The sequence below is a fragment of the Dermacentor variabilis genome, chromosome 6 (genome assembly GCF_050947875.1).
Source record: "Dermacentor variabilis isolate Ectoservices chromosome 6, ASM5094787v1, whole genome shotgun sequence".
NCBI classification, from domain to species: domain Eukaryota; kingdom Metazoa; phylum Arthropoda; class Arachnida; order Ixodida; family Ixodidae; genus Dermacentor; species Dermacentor variabilis.
This window is the reverse complement of record NC_134573.1, coordinates 42,294,435-42,312,115: the sequence shown is the minus strand read 5'-3', so window position 1 is coordinate 42,312,115 and position 17,681 is coordinate 42,294,435. Positions and strand designations below refer to the sequence as shown.

General features: G+C 43.7%; 1 protein-coding gene across 1 annotated transcript in view; it reads right to left on the bottom strand.

Annotated features, from left to right (window-relative positions):
• LOC142584139 (thiol S-methyltransferase TMT1B-like) overlaps window positions 1–16,754 on the bottom strand; it is a 28,100-nt gene extending 11,346 nt beyond the window's left edge. Inside the window, exons 1-2 of the mRNA XM_075694310.1 lie at window positions 16,724–16,754; window positions 2,328–3,052 (exon numbers count right to left, since the gene is read on the bottom strand). Coding sequence (XP_075550425.1) covers window positions 2,328–2,813 — 486 coding nt within the window. The 5' untranslated portion in view covers window positions 2,814–3,052; window positions 16,724–16,754. The remainder of the gene's footprint in view (window positions 1–2,327; window positions 3,053–16,723) is intronic.
• Window positions 16,755–17,681: the final 927 nt, after the last annotated feature.

Below are 17,681 nucleotides of genomic sequence, written 5' to 3'. Positions count from 1 at the left end.
TTTAATGGTAGCTTTCAATATGAAACGAAGGCTCATCGTTTCAATATCTATTCTATACCTTTCTGAGAAGAGGAAGTTGACGGTAAACTATTTTTTTAATTTCGAATGGTCCACAAATGTCTGCACACATTTATTTAAATGAATAAGGGGCTTGTTAATATCAATGACAATCAAGCGATGGTCACTACTAGTAGCGGCATCGACCACACCACAAGAAGAGAAGAAAACGCCTGAGATAGAAAATGTCAAACATAGGAGAGATCGCGACTGCGAACGCACGAAAGTGACAGCTTTAATATTTTAACGCGTGAAATTGTTAACTTTATTCCAATCCCATAAAAGTGGGCGTACATCTTCCACCTCCGCGGGAAAGTAGGAGCAGAATGCACAGAGCGGGGAACAACCCGCAATAGTTATATATAATATTAAGATTATACATTCCTATGAGAGATTGCAATGTAAAATTTTTGCTTTATGACAGAATTTAGACGAAATGAAAAAAAAAAAGCTAATACACCACCCCGGGAAGGTCAATTCGATCGAAAACACTTGTAATTGTTTAAATGAAAGTTTTTGTCAGTCGCAAAACGAGTCTCATGCAATAGTATAACGTCTGGATATTGTTGGAAGCTTAAAGATAATAAATCTCTAGTTGCAGGAAGTATTGATCGGTAGTTTTACTGGAGTATTCTTAAGCCCGGCCATGTTGACAGTAGACGATAAGCCACCACTGCCTGATCCAGGATACTGTGTTTTAGAAAGTCAGTTCTTGTAAGTGGTTCTTTCGCTCATTTTTTTGCTAGGTGATGTTATGCGATCGCCGATCTTCCTCTCGCTCGAAGACACGCGATGGCAATGCAACGTTCTAGTGCAGTTCGTCTTCCTTGCAATAATTTTAAATAGGTACAGCATTTGATAGGCGATGCTTCTACTTGCTTACCTTGTAATCATTGCCTGAACAGTGGAGACCTCGCTAGCAAAATTACATTCTGGTTAATCATTCATGCAAGCATACGACGATAATACTCGCTGTTCTAAGTTCTTTTGGTCTTTTTATTCTGTTGCCCATCGACATAATGATGAGAGTGGTGAAGATTTATCTTTTCGCAGTCTTCGAAACGTGGCGTCGTCAAAAAGTCACCTAGTCTGCTTGAGCTAATCACTTTTTGCATCTATTGTAGTCTAGCATGTTACCTATCTCTCCTTTATCTTCAGTCTCTTCGTTAAGAACTTCTCTACATTGTGCATTGTACAGTTTGCCTATGCTTTCAACGATCCCGGCTCTATCAATATCCTTCTTGTAACTTCCCCCATCAATACTCCTCTGCAGTTAAAGCTTATGTGCGCTTTGAATGCCAACGCCTCTGGAAGGTGCAGCTTTCGTACTGGTCTTTGCTGGGTGAATACCATGGCATTTTATTACAATGTGCTGAGTGGCTTCGGCCTTTTCCTGCAGCGGACACATGCCTCAACGTGTTAGTACATTTGCACCAGCATATTTTTCCTGTCAGGCAGCCAGCTCGGGCTTTATGTAGCAAGTCACTGCCCTTTGTGTTACTTCACAGATTCCCTCCCCCGATTTCTTGGTTGCCGTACTTGTAAATCACAATTTTCGTCATGACAACTACTTTAGCCCTTCCGTCTGGTGTCAGGAGATGTAACTATAAAAGCCATGAAAGCACAGGAAGAATTATCTGTCCCTTTATGTTGTGCAGAGGTTATAAAGAAAAAGGAAGCGCTTGTTAATAGAAACCTAACTTGCAGCTGCGGTAAGCCGATGCCATATCTTCGGCATTATGAGAGCCATGTTCTGTCGATTGAGACACGACGGCGAACGTCCCTAACTTCCGTGCCTTAGGTTCACGTAATACAGAGCGCGTGTGGTCAAATGCACAATCCACATGCGCCGCCCTTGTCAGGAGTAGTGCTCACGGGGTGGAATCAACAAGAGGCACACCAATACCCGAGCAAGTAGATGAGAGGACCGCCGTGGCCATAGCTCAACTGATACAGCGACGCACGCTTAGTTCGGCAGATGCGGGCTCGAATCTCATTCACGGCAAGCCGTTTTTTTCTGCACTTTCTTTTCAACTTTCCCTATTGAAGGTAAGCTTAACTGACGTTCCCTGCGTGAAAGACTCCCAAGCTTGGAAAGCCAACTCTAAACAATATACGTAAGTACTGTATTCTGCCAAGTAAGTTTCGGCGTAGTTATTGCATGATGGTTCTTTCTTTCAGCCACCACGCCTTTTGAATATAGCTAGCTGCGTACCAGTGCAAATGACTCGACATATTACGCACGAAAGCCAACAAAGTAAACGTCTTACTTTCCGGTTGGCAGCCAGGTTGTTCTGAAATTCTGGCTCGAAGCTGACGTTTGGCTCCAGTCTCCAGTACTCGATGTTCCGGTGTATGTAAGGCAAGTTAGGTCCATAGGCAGCTCCTACTTCGAGCACACGGACTGCGCCGCATGCTTTTAGCGTGGCGTCGTGTGACACAATATCATCAAGTCCGGTCATCAGGACGCGTCGCACAGAGCCGTAGTCATCGTACCATAGGCGTTGCATAATCAGGTATATGAAGGCGAAGAATATTTCTCGTACGCGGTTGCTTAGTGCAAGTGCCGGAAAAATCAATATGCCAAAGAATCCGATGGCGCAAAAGCATGCGTGGCCCACAAAAATGCGCAGCCAGTCGAATAATGAGACGCTCTCTCCAGTAACCAAGCGCAAGGAAGCTTCCGAATGAGGATCGCATTTTGTCTTTGTTCCTTTTGACAAGGTTGTTGAAGTTATGGTACTGACTCTCGACATTTTAAATCCTGTCTGTTGTGCTCGTGGCTTGTGAAAGCGTAATTCTTTAGACTACAGCGCTTTCGGCACTGACGACATGGGCATCAGGTTTTGTCTAGACGGCGATGTTGTCAACTTGACTGTTGAGGGCCGTGCTTCAAAGGTTGTATTAGTACTTGCTGACGTGTTCCACCAGGTTCAACTTCAGTGCATCCGGAAGCCGCTCACACGAAGCAAGTGTCTCTCGCAAGAACGTCAACCTGGAGTAGCAAAAAGAATTCAGGTGGGTATTTTAGAGAAAGGTCAGGCACGTGTTTTGCGGACAACACATTAATGACATAATTAACTCAGACCTGCTAGAAAACCTGCATCCTACACTAGCGCACAGTACACAGATCAAACACTTCGAACTTCATATTTGCCTTCATAAACAGATGCGCGTTAAAAAACTACGTAGACTGTTTCCATTGCATGCGGAAATGAGGTTTAAAATTTCGCTGCATGCTTTCCCCTTAGAGTGCGCATAGAATTGATTACATTTCCTTACAACTATTGTGGTATGGAATTGCAACACAGCCATTATGATGACGTGCCGAACAAGGAGACGCCGAAATGAAAGCCTCCAGTTGAGAATGTCCTGCGGCTTTTGCGGGCACCCATTGATCGCAAAGATCTTTTCAAAATCGCTCCTTCTTTAGCATCTTTCGCACTCCCTCGTGTCTCCATCTTATTCACCTACACGGGATTGGTTATGAGTGGTTACACTTTCTATTTGAAATACTAGCCAAAACACCATTGATGATGGGGCAGCCCCACGACCTGCTTGAGGAGGAGTATGCCTACTGCTACTCATATCTGTTCACAACAAAGAGTCCTAACATGCTTTCTAGATTTAGGAGAGGAGCATGCCAAACAAGGTGCAGCTCAGCAATTCCTGCTCTCTGGCTTTTGTCTAGCTTGCTGACCTTGATTTCTGCAAGATGACAGCCACAAGCGAACAAAATATGCGAGCTACCCATGGGCACGTCATTTCGACGGGCGAGACAGCATCTAAGGGTCCGTTTGTTCAATTCACCGGCACATCTGTGTCTCTTCCACTTTTTGGTTAACTTAAGTATTACGAAGACATCCAAAGGAGCTGTCCGTAGCATCATCTCATGTTTACTAGTGAAGCCACGACGGACGATCACAGAACAGTGCGATTATGGCACTCTTCTGCAGACAAAAGTAGTTTTTGCGTGCTAAGAGCGTACCTATTCAAAGACTAAACTCCATTTTTTACGTAATATTGTCAAGTCGGCTGTATCCATATGGTAGCAATATCATGTGGGACATCGTGTACTCGATGTCCAATATTGCAATGAAAACGAAAAAAATGTGGGGCAAATCATCTATTTTTGTCTCTTGTCCGGAAAAATCAATATGATAGGAGGCTTAAATTGCAAACCAATGTTTATATCTATTAAGTAACGTATTGTATTTAAATGAAAATAATGGCACCTTGCCGCTGATTGGAATCAAAGCAGCAACCTTATCGCTTTCCGTAAACGCTGCTCTACCAATGATGCTACGGACAGCTCCTTTGGACAAGATAATTCTTGTCATGGTCCATATTTACCGTTATTTATGCACATATAATAAAAAACTTGCCTCGAGAGGGAAATACGGAGCAAGTGAATGCCCTCATACTCTGAATCAAAAGCTTTCTACACTGTTATATACGCATGGAATATTCACGGTATGATGAAATCCAAACAGACTTGCAGATATATTGTTCTAAAACAATTTAGGAATGTATCTGGTTTACCTATTAAAAGGGGAGTACTCTTGAATAATCTCAGGCTAATTGCTTTACGTATGGAGTATGATGTTGCTGAAGACTGGAAGAGCAGCAGCATGAGCAGCAGAAGACAATTAAGGGCCTCTGTTTTGCTCGATGTTACAGTTGGTTCCTGAAGTATAAAAAATAGCTTGATGCATTGTTTGTGTTTCAATGGTCAGAACTCCTCAAAGCTTACACTCTGAAGGCTAGCCAACATGAACAAGCCAGAGCCCGTTAAAAATGGCTACTGAAACGTAACTAGTATGGAATGAATAATGATGGACGAATTTTTTTCTAAATCTCTGGTGACATATAGCAGACATCTGCTCACCGAGCATAATTGCTCGAACATTCGTATATTACTTTCACTAAAATCAAAATGTAACTAACCACTACAGTTTTTCTTACTACTCAAATTTTAACTAATTTCTCTTGAACCGATACTGCAAAGTGCTAGTTGAAGCTATTGATCTTGGCACGTGCATCCAGTTCGAAAAAAGAAATTAAACGTGGCGCTACTTTTCCGTTAAGTACTGTCAAACTTGCAGCGAAAGTGCATGATTGTTCCACTTATATTTAATAAAATGACTTTCTATGCATTAAAGCGCGAAAGCTCTGGAACACCAATGCATTTTGCGGCAAAATTCGTGAACGCATGTCTCGAGACTGGTAACACGTTGAAAATTTCTTTCCAGTCAATGCGCCTTGCGAAGTCGCTGAAAGCCATTCGTAAATTAAAATGTGTTGCAAAATAATTTGTTTAGAAAGTAAATAGCGAATTTTTTTGACTAGTTGATTTAGTTAATTATTTTTATGCGAATAGTGCCACTTCTAAAAGAAATCCCGCTCAAGAAGCAAAGTTTTGCAACTCACCGCGTGAACTTCTGAAAATTCTGCAAACAATAAAATAAACACCCTTTACAGCCCTATCCTATATTTCGATTCAATTTCGACTTCCAACTTCATTTGAAATGCACATGAATAACAGCTGCTTTACCAGTTATCAGTTTTATTTCAAACTCAATGTTACTAAGGTTGAAGTAGAATTGCAGACGTGTACATATAGCTTAGATAGTCCTGCGAAGTGCTTCTATACTAATTTGTACGGGCCGAAGTAAGGATAACGTACGCTTAAAGATTTTCAGCGATGTCTTTTTTTTACGTAACCCGAAAAGAATACTTCGCGCGATGCAAGCATATGTGAGCTCAACGAGTTTACTGTTTCTGTTATAGTCCTCGCACTGTAAGAAAGCACAGGTTTCAATAGACGCATTAGAGTGCCTTTCTAAGATGTTCGATCGATGGGCGTTGTCCTGCAGTCGATCCCATTAAAATGCGGGAATTTTCACACAGGCCAGACTGCACGTTGTTTGAGTAACCAGCTATGGGAGCATACTCAAAATAAAAACAAGAAATAGGACAAATTGCGTAACGTTTTGCACATGTATATTTAGGACGGTGCAGGCGACAATTTAGTGAAATGCGCATACGAGCCAGTATATTAAAAAAAATGATAGCTTTGTCTGTGGAAGTGATTTTTTTCACAATATGAAGAACGCCCAGTGCTTCCTGGTTATTAAAAGCAGGTGGCCTGATTCATTGCATTTAATTAGGCATCGGAAAAGTCCGTATATAAGCACCTCCTTAAGTTAGTGAGTAGGCGTACGCATAATCGTACCAAACGCTATAGCAAAAAAAGAAAAAAGCTTAAAAGCCGACCATAACTTCCAAAGCAACCATAGATAAACATTTAGAACAGGAACAGCGTTGTTGCTAGGAAGCAACCGTCTAACAATAAAGCGTGCCATGGCCACGTGCTAAAATGAGGTGGCGTCCAATAAGGAAACAGTGCGATCCTACAAACAAAGATAGAAACCGGTGTTACATTGTTAAGAACAACGGAAAACTTATGCGTAGACTGTCCACAATAAAGAAATGCTTGCTTTAGACACATCTGACGTCGACGTCAATAAGCAACACAAGTGACACGCAAAGTTGGACACTCGCTGTGGTTATGCCTTGAGATTAACCACCTCGAAAATGTTACGCTGCAAAATAAATTAATTTTCCGGTTATATTTAACGCATGCCCCAGTGGCAGTTGCGATTCATCGACGAAGCTGCTGTCACGATTTAAATATATTTACTGTTCCGCTTTGATTTGTGGTAGATTTACTATGTGTTCACTCGTATACCACTATGCTTGCTCTGCGTCACCTAAATGTTGCTTAATAATGTAGATTACACATGAAGGAAGAAGAAGAAGACCGTGCGTGAAGGACGCACCCCGAATAGGCTCGGGCTTTTGGAACACCTCACAACTGATTTTTTATTCTACAACGTGCTTCGCACCACCAATCGACGGATCTTATCGGGTGGAATCTTTCCAGACCAAGATCTCCCATTTCCGGTGAGATGTCGGCCCTCGGACATTTCGAAGCGAGCAGGCCGCAGCGCTAGGCCTAACCTACGCGCCGCGATTATGGTGCGACGGCACCGCTTGCCGCTCATTCTCACTGCACGGCTACCGCATGGTGGAGATGGCTACCCGGTACCCCCTACCTGCTGCAGAATATTGGACGAAACCACACCAGCTGCCGCGGCGGATCAAGAACCGAGTCAAGACAACGAAGACGGGACTTGGTTTCTGGTGAGCCGAAAGTGCAAAAAACATGTCCAAGCTACGTCGAGCTTGCCACCCAACACTGAACTAACACAGCAAGGCCACCTGCATCTGACATTGAGCAATAAGGGCTCGCAGCTGGCCCCGCTACCGATCGACTACTTGAAAGTGACATTCGACCAGGAAATGGACTACACCGCGGTGAGTGGCAGCAGCACTCTATAGCAAGAGCAATACGCACGGCGGCTCAATAAAACGCGAGCACGCTCCACCAGCTAACCATCCAAATACACCTAGAGCAGAACTTCGCAGTGTTCAGCACACCGTACGAAGAAATAGTGGAAAGACTCCAGCTGATCAAGTCTATATGCCTGAAAAACAAGCAGTATGAGGTTCAGGCCTAAGTGGCTGCTCCGGATGCCTCCTGGAAAGGAATCGTCTCTGGCATAGAAAAGAACAACTCACCGAAAACGCTGATGACCGACATTCAAACCCCGAAGGCTCATGTCCTGCATGCAAGAAAGATGCGGAATTCAGCCACGGCCATCATCACGTTCTCCAGCATTCGGGTTCCCCGGTACATCTACTATTACGGAGCAGAATGCTGGTGCTGCATTCATAAAACCCGACAGCGGCTGTGCTGCGTGTGCCTCGCCAAGGGTCATCGAGCGGATATTTGCGCAACCCCGGATGAACCCCGGTGTACTGCGTGGACAACTTCCAATCCCTCCGAAGGACATGACTGCCCGCTGAAATGTTTCTATTGTGGAGGAGAGCACCCCGCCATTGACTCCCAATGCCCAGTAAGACAACAAAAATCCTTTAACAAGAGCCACATGTTCCGAGAGAAGCAGAAAATGGTGGAGCAACAACTCCAGTACGACAATAAATTCAGCAAGGTAACGAGACACAATGTTGCGGCACCTACGACTACTGATGCAACACGTGGTCGTCCCCACAACCGTTCCCGGAGACACAGCCAGTCCCAAAGTGGCAGTAGGTCCAGGCGTTCCAGGCCATCCAAGAACCTGGAGCAACCACCAGGTTGAAGGCTATCTGGGAGTCGCAGCCAGAGGCAGCAGAAACAGCTACCGAAAGAACCTTAGGCCGCGTGGACGAAAACGCCCGACCATCACACCAGGAAGGTGAAAATGGTGAGTTGGTCAGCGCAGTTTCCCCGTCTCTCCTCTTCCCTTCCTTCTCCTCCACCCGCAGTGCAAGCACATAAACAAAACAGTCTCCCGCACAAACGATTTCGCTCATCGAGGCACGCACACTCGCACGTGAGAAGCTCCCCTCACAATTGCTACACCAAATTAGACGTGTGCGCAATGATAGAGGAAATGGCGACTGTTTTGAGAGCGGAGATGCAAGAAATGAAGGAAGACATTATGGCCGATCTCAAGCAAACGCCACAACAGGTCATACAACAAGCCATGACTCAAATGACAAAATTCATCAGCGCAACTTACAGCGCAACTTTCAGTCATCACAACGACTCCCTCCCACATGAAACTAACGCCATTCGAGACCCACGAAGGTCACACCCTTATACCCGTCCGGCTCGTACAACAATACCTGCCCTCACCAGCGAGGCGGTATCAACTAATCACGGGCACCAAACCTAAGATACGCACTACCATCCCCTTCCAAAGGTGGCAATGGAATTGTAGAGGGTACCGAAGGAAAAGGGGCTCCATCACACAGTTCCTAGCCTCACAGACTCACCCACCAGATGTTGCAGCACTTCAAGAAGTAAATAGCACTCCCACCCTCACTGGATACAATGCATACACAGACAAGCATAGCACCACCGAACCACCACTAGCTGTCACCCTTGTGTCCAAATAAATCACAGTGTACGAGCACACACTCGACAGCTCCCATATTCCCCGTGTGCTCTTAGAAATCGCACCCAGGAATCGATATCAAGCGAGCTTGTTTTTGCTTAATATCTATAGTGCACCTAAATCGCGACGAGACGACTTAGGACAACTTTTTTCGACTGCCAGCAAACAAGCTAATAAGCGTATTCTAGAAGATTTAAATGCGCCGCACCCAGCCTTGGGGTACTAAACAGAAACTCCGAAAGGCCGCCGTCTATCCGACACGATGAGCCTTCATCGACTCACTCTGCTGACAGAACCTGACACACCATCCAGAATGGGTAACAGCGTTAGCAGGGATACTTGCCCTGACCCAACAGTGGTCAAAGGGTCGACTCAATGCTTCTGGAACAACCTAACGGAGACCACAACACTCTAGCCACAGACGTCCAAGTGGTGGTCATACACACCGCACCAAGCGCAATTAAAATAACGAACTAGGACGCTTTCCTGCGCAATCGAACCAAACCAAGTCTCACCAACACGACGCGCCGTCTTTACACGATTGGACACAACAGCTACAGGCAGATTTTAAAGCTGCCACTAAGCAACTTACTGCAACAACGGAGACACCGGATGTGGACAGACATCTGCTTCATCTGTGGGATGCTCGAAGAGACCAAACGATGCAAGAGGCAGAGGCACAACCACAGAGTGAAACAAAGGATCGCCCATATCAAAGCAGAAGCGGGAAAATACGCCACCAGCCTCACAAACAACAATTGGCACAATCTCTGCGACCGCCTTAATGGCGCATTAAGTACTTTAAAAGCGCGGTCCCTCCTCAGAGGACTACTCAGCACAACGCACACAATAATGCGCACAACCAACACCGTCCGCACTATCATCCACAATGAACAAATGGATGATGACGCTCTGCTCCAAACACTGAAACAGAGATGCATTGCTACAAGTCACCGAGTGGAGTACAAAGACTATGCACACGAGGAAGAAGCCGAATGGGATGGCGATATCACAGAGACAGAAGGGAGGGCAGCCCTACACGCAATAAGACGTAAGACGGCGCCGGACCAGACGGCATTTACTATGCGCAACTACGCAACCTTGAAGATCAGGCCATACCGCAACCCACTGCATACTACAACGACAACGGGAAAAGCGGAACGCCTCCACAGGAACGATGACTCGCCGGTATTACCTTAATTCCGACACCCTGGATACCACTGTCCCTCCAAAATCTCAGACGAATTTCCCTGACTTCATGTATCGGCAAACTCTTCCAACACGTTCTAATGCACCTCCAGCCTTACCTCGAAGCTCGCCAAATCTTCCCCAATACCTTATTCTGCTATTGACCGCGTATGTTTGCGCAGGACATACTCCCATAACATAAGGAGGATGAGGATGGTCCGAGTAAAGCTGCAGCAAGAGCGATTCTGTCATTGAACCTCAAGGGGGCATTCGAAAACATCTCACATGACCTCATTCTAACCAATCTTGCATCCTCCCGATGCGGAAAACGCATATAATAATAATAATAATAATAATAATAATAATAATAATAATAATAATAATAATAATAATAATAATAATAATAATAATAATAATAATAATAATAATAATAATAATAATAATAATAATAATAATAATAATAATAATATTTATAGTATATTGGCACGGACCTACAAGCCAACTGAGCCTTAGACCGGCCTGCTTGTGTTGTTTTGTATATTTTGTGGCAATTATTATTATTATTATTATTATTATTATTATTATTATTATTATTATTATTATTATTATTATTATTAGTTATAGCATATTTCCCTTTGTAATCTTTTGCTTCTCATTGTATGTGAAGTGCTGCCGACTGGCAAGCGTTGCTGTCATAACCTGTCGCGATGTCCGAAAAACAGACTTTTTGCCTGTCAAAAAGTCTGCCTAGTGATGGACGTATTATGGCATGTTGTGAATGCAAATATTCATACCATCTCGGACAGACTTGCTCGGGTATTTCCCTAATACCTTTAACACTATGGGACAGGCGAGACGTAAGGGTTGGGTATGCAAGACCTGCAGAGCGAACAAAAAGCACCCTTCTTCATCCCACTCGGATTCAGCGCATGCGGCAGGCAATAAGGACGCTGTTTTAGCTCTTGTTGCGGAAATCAAGGACGTAAAAAAAGCTTAGAAGTACTACGAGCACTGCATTCCAAAGTTGACTCACTGTTGCTTCTGAAAGCAGAATTCTTAAAGCTGACAAAGACCGTCTTTGACCTTGAAAACGCCGTCACTTTCTTGTCAAAGCAGTACGAGACCACACGTGAACAGCTCAAGTTGTCTGAAGATGCCGCAAGGACCAGAGACAAAGAAATTCAGAACTTAAATGAGACTGTCCGTGTTCAGGCTGAGATTTTGCGACGATTGCAGCATGATCAAAATGAATCTGAACAGCACAGCAGAAAGGCAAATTTGGAAATTCGTGGTTTGCCGGTTGCCGATAAGGAAGATTTGAAGAAAATACTGCATGATCTGGCTGAAAAATTGATTTACCTGATTTTTCTGTTGATGCTGATGTTGTTGCTGTCCACCGACTTTCTGACAAAAAGACACTGTCCCTACAGTCTTGGTTCGTTTCTCAACGGTAAACATGAAAGAAAACTGGATCCAGGCTCGTGGAAAACTTCGACAGCTCCGTGAATCCAAAGTGCTTCTGAAGCTCTACTTTAATGACACTCCAACCAAGGCAAATCGGCATCTGTCCTGGCTTGCCCGGGGCGCAGGCAAGCAACACAAGCACAAGTTCGTTTGGGTGAGAGCAGGCTAAACCTTCGCTAAGAAGGATGAAGACTCTCCACTCATTCGCATTACCAATGAAACGGATGTTGAAAAAATCCAATGAATATGTCTCCGTCTATTTTGCTTGATTTTTCTAGCTTTCAAGCTTTTAAGGACAGCTTCGGTCCGAATTCCGAATTAGATTTTACTTTGGTCAATATAAATATTCACAATCTATGTAAATACTGCCATGAGTTTAAACATATTGCAGAAGATGCAACAAATTTTGTGGATGTATTTGTGCTAACCGAAATAAATAGTCCTTAAACAAGCGCGCAGTTCTTTGTCATAAAAGGTTACAGTGCAGAATTTATCACCCGTTCACACCGTCGAGGTGGTGCGATTGCAGTTTTTGTGAATGAAAAGTACACAGTATCATGCATTGATGTAGATCTTGTTCATGCGGAATGCCTGTGTTTAAATGTAATATTTTTTCAGACCACTCTGGCTTTCTTAGCGATCTACCGGCCTCCTGCAAACAGCGTCAGTCGCTTTATAATAGAATTAGAGACGGTTTTTAAGGCTTTCACTTAAGAGGAGGTGCTCTGCCTCACCGGTGATCTAAATATTGTAGTATCATGCCGAGGCAGCGCTCAAGTGTCAGATTTTTTGTCTGCTTTCTGCCTTTGGCCTCGAAAGCGTGGTCACCACTTTCACACGTGAAGAAATTGTGAATGGCGGAATAACGCATTCTTGCTTAGACCACATTGCCGTAAGGGCGCCAGATCCCGATCTGCATTCATGCGTGATTAGGCAACGCTTAGCAGACCACTACATGACTGTCTGTCGTTTTAGCTTGAGGCGCCTTTCTAACGCACCTCAACGTTGGAAAGTATATAGCTCAGATAGGCGAACGCGAGTTGCCGTTGTTCGTGAACGCGAATTGGATGATGTGGTTGTCAGGTTCGACTGGTCATCGCTGATTGTTTCCAGAGTGCCAGTGTATATTTATGAAGAATTTTGTTCGCAAATACGCAGCTTTCCAGAAGCCTGCACTCGAATCGTTCTAACTAAACAGAGAAGATATCATATCCGGCTTACCATGGATATCATGAATGCAATCGCCTACCGAGATTTGCAGTGGAAACGGCTTAAGCTAACTCCAAGCAACGCTGAGCTTCGCGCTAGCTACATAATCGCAAGCAATAAAGTCATCGCCCTTATACGATGCGCTAAACGATGCTACTTTCAACTTCAGATTCAATTATCTGTTCGAAACCCGGTGAAGACGTGGTCACTGATAAACCACCTACGCGGTAAAGACACTACCAATTCAAAGCTAGCCGACGCTTTCCCATCTGATCTTTCGCAGACAGCCACAATCTTCAATCTAAATTTCGCGCGCGTTTCGGGAGCAACTTCAACCGTGCCAGCTGGCCGCTCTGGAAAAGAGAAGATCATATCGATTTCCGCGTTCTTACCGAGGATAACATTCGACGCACTCGCAAGAATAGTTGCTGGGTTTAGGCGACATAAGCCAGCTGGTATAGATGGTATATCGGTATCTTTGCTCCAACGAAACTTCAACGCACTATCGCGTATTCTTCTCGTAATACTTAATGAATTCCTAGAGACAGCTACAATGCCGGCGGAATTAAAAACAGCTATTGTATCTCCATTATTTAAAGGATGAAAGAAAGATATTATAGACAGTTACCTACCTATTTCGATCTTGCCATTCATGTCACAAATAACAGAAAAATTTCTCTTAGAAAGTATGACGTCATTTCTAGATAAGTTTTCAGTTATATCGAGCCGTCAGTTCGGCTTTGTCGCGGGACGGGGCACCAGTGCTCTGCTCGAGGAATTTTCAGACCACTTAAACACAGCTTCAGAACAAACCATGTTTGCATGCGCATTGTTCCTCGATACTCCTAAAGCATTCGATAATGTGAACCACGAACTTCTGCTTGAAAAGCTCTATCCGCTCAGTTTGAGGGGGCCATTTTACCAGTTCCGAAATGTCCGGTCGCTCGCAGGTGATATCTTTAGACAACGAGTTATTCATCAATAACAGTCGACCTTTGAAAACTGGAGTGCGTCAGGGCACTATTTTGTCTCCTCTTCTTTTTAACGTATGTATGAATGATTTTTCTTCAGCTGTATCGAAGTGTATGATAATGCAGTATGCAGACGACACTGTCCTTTTAACTAAACATTTCTGTTACTCAAAAGCAGTTGCGTTACTTCAAAAGAGTGTGTACGATTCAATGACCTGGTTTGCTAGCAACTGCTTGTCAATAAACAAGGAAAAACAAAAATGTTATGTTTTAGAAATCCACTTAAAACAACGGTTACAAACTTACCCTTGTTTCTGCACTGTCATATTGGCCAATCGTGTCAGTGTGCCCCCGTGAAATATGTAAACTCCATTAAATACCTTGATGTTTTCTTTGACACTGACCTCTCATGGAATGATCACATGACATATCTTTGTGGCAGGCTCAGAAGGGTTTCATCGCTGCTTTTTAACATTAAATCCATTGTTCCGATTGCTGTAAGAATCACTATCATGCACGCATTAGCATACAGTGTGTTACGTTATGGCATTACATTGTTCGGGTTTAGCTCATTTCGATGGCTCTGTCAAATTGACAGAATTCCAAGAAATATGTTCAAGTCCATTGCTTATAACTCTTTTATAAGTTGTTTATACATCTGGGTGTTCCGTCATTTAAAACTTTGTTCACTCAGACGGTTGTGGTAAGACATTTTTAGAACCCTGATTTCAAACAGGAATATATTGCTCCTCGTGCACTGCGGAAAGCATTGTGTTTTATAGTACCGCACTGCAACACAAGATTTGGTAAAGCTAGTATGTATGCTTATGTCCCAAGAATATTCAATGACCTACCTATTCATATATGTACTGCAACTTCGAAACGAAACTTGAAAAAAAATGCTGAAGGCACTGTAAGATATGTATAATACTAGAAAATTCTCTTTTTTCGTTTCTTGTATTTCTTTTGTCACTGATTTCAGCTGAGTTTCTGTTTCATTTCGTTGTGATAAACTTCATCAGCGTTTCATTTCTGTATATGTTGCCATTTTGAGTTTGTTTGCCGACATGCCAGGCCAAGTCACGCAAGCCACTTCCTGGGATTTGACGGTCCTGCCTTCTGATGTATGATTATTGTACGATGGCAATAATAATAATAATAATAATAATAATAATAATAATAATAATAATAATAATAATAATAATAATAATAATAATAATAATAATAATAATAATAATTACTATTATTATTATTATTATTATTATTATTATTATTATTATTACGGGTGGACACAGAGTGCGAATACATTTTTTGACTGTGGAGCGATTTAATCTGATTCTTTCATGAAGTAATGTTCTGTGCAAGTACCGCCGCATGGCCACCACAGGAATTCCACAATATTTACAACTTCACTGTGAACTACTCAATTATGAAAACACGATGAAACTCGGCGTAACTTTAGTCTTCTTAATGGCTAGGTGTTATACAATTTCTATCGGGATAGTTTTGAAAAAACTAGAGTTACAGGCGTTTTCTGTTAACACACTGAATCCTTAGACGGTCATGTATTGACAGCAGACGGGAATTCTGTGACGTTTACAACTTCACTGTGAACGAACTAATTGACAAGCAAATGAAACTCGGCGTAATCGTCATAGCGGCCAATTTCAGTTAATTTTTCCGAGATACGTACATTAGATTGCGACCTACAGAGCATTCGCAAGAAACTGGAGACGAAAATTTTTTTGTGTCGACACGACGCGTAGACGGACGAACATCGACCGCCGTCGGTGGGTAGCTATGTACAGCTTTACTCTAAAACGACCAAATCGTCGCGACGGGGCATCGCGAGCTGCCGTCCTATGCGTCGAAGTCCCTAGTAATGAAGGAATCATTTCTGAACAACTCTGTCAAATGCTCCCAGCTGCGGCCTAAACTCACGGCACGGTGTGAAAATGCGCTCGCTGCGAAAGGGAACCATTGTGCGCCGGCGTACATGCGACGCGCAGTCGGTCGCTGTGAACTCGTGAGATCACTGCATTAAGACTTCATTCTGTTATGCTCCATTCGGTTATACAGGCAGCCCACTACAAAAACATATTTCACACAGTTCGCTCTCCGCGACTGCTTACCTTTCACGCACGAAGCCGGTTCGGGGAACTCCATCGCGGCGACCGCGCGCAGGGGGCCGTTCAGTGTACATATTCGATAACCATACTGTGCTTTCTGTTTGCCCAATATTATTAATTCGAGAATAAAAAACCTCCTTCGTTTCGAGAGTAGTTACAGGAATGTCCAGGAAGCCTCCCGCGTGCGCTTTTTATTGAGCGTCGATAGCTAAACCAACGAGGACCGCGCCGCGTTATCCCTCATACTACGCAAGCGAGGTGCTCCCGAACGATGGCGACTCCGTAAGTACCCGCGCCCACTAACACACTGCTAATTTGTCCTGAACAGTTGCGTAGGAATGGAATTTATTCTGGGTTCTGCACTAATAATGCTATAAAAATCCATAGCCCTCAAGAATGCTACTTATCGTTTGACGAAGAATAATATTTGATAAGCAGATATACGCGTAATTTTCTTGGTGAACTAAACTGGGCAATATACTGTGTGCTCTATACGTTTTTTAATTAATTTCACGGATAATTTTCAACAAATAAAAATAGAAAAACATTCTAGTTATATTAGTATTTGTTATTACTTTATAATATATATGTATTTTTTCTAATAGCCTCTATGCTCTATTCGCAGGTGGATTCATCGAGCTAGGAAAAAACGGTCCGAACAGACAACATCGCTTACCGACGGCAGTCGTAATGGTACCAACGCTGCGGATCACGAAGTGTAACTGAGTGCCCGAATTGCTCGCTAACCCCTAAGCCATCTCAGATATATACTGAGCGAGAGTTTCACGCCAGAATTGTGTACTGTTTGAGCGAGAAAGGATCACCGAAATAAATATATAAAAAGGAACAAAATCCGAAAAACTTTGTTGTTGACTGTGGCAATATAGAGACAAGAGCACAGCTCAGGTGTAAGGAGGAGGCTGAAATTCTAATGAGACTGCCGCGACTGGTTATGAAAGGGCGTGCGCGTGCTCGAGTGCAGAGAGCGAGAGCGCTATAGGGTAAGCTGCACTGGGGTTTCCAGACAGAGGCAGGTCGAGGTCGAGACAGCGCCTTTAGGGAGTTTGCGCAACTAGTTGTGCCGGGGCGAACAATTCGCGCAACGGCACGAGAAGCTGCGATAAACAGCTGGTGGGTGCACAGTGTCGTTCCTTATTGAAATCTGTCTACGGTTGTCAAGAAATGTAAGATTGCATTTGCGAGCGCATTGAACAGAAGCCCCGTGAACAGCAGATAAATATAACAGCACCACTGCACCGAAAAGTAACGGTTAGGTAAACTTCATTAAACAGACACAAACACACCCACACCCACAAAACAAAACGTGAAATGCTGCTCCGGGGATGACGTGTGTTCACAAACAGGACCTTAACTTCAAAGAACTATCGCGATAGAAATGGTGATTCTGGTAAAGCTAAATACCGCGTATGCTCAGTCTAACAAGTCATTTGCACCACTGCGCAAGGCACGAGGCGTACAGTAGCAATGTGATTGTGTAGAGGAACATGATTCCGGTGAAGTGTACCTTTTCACAAATTTAGTTTCATTTTGAGCGAGTGCACTTCACCACTAGTCTCATTCGCAGGCACGTGAACGCTTAGCGACACTCGCTGCACAACGCACTCGGCGGCGAG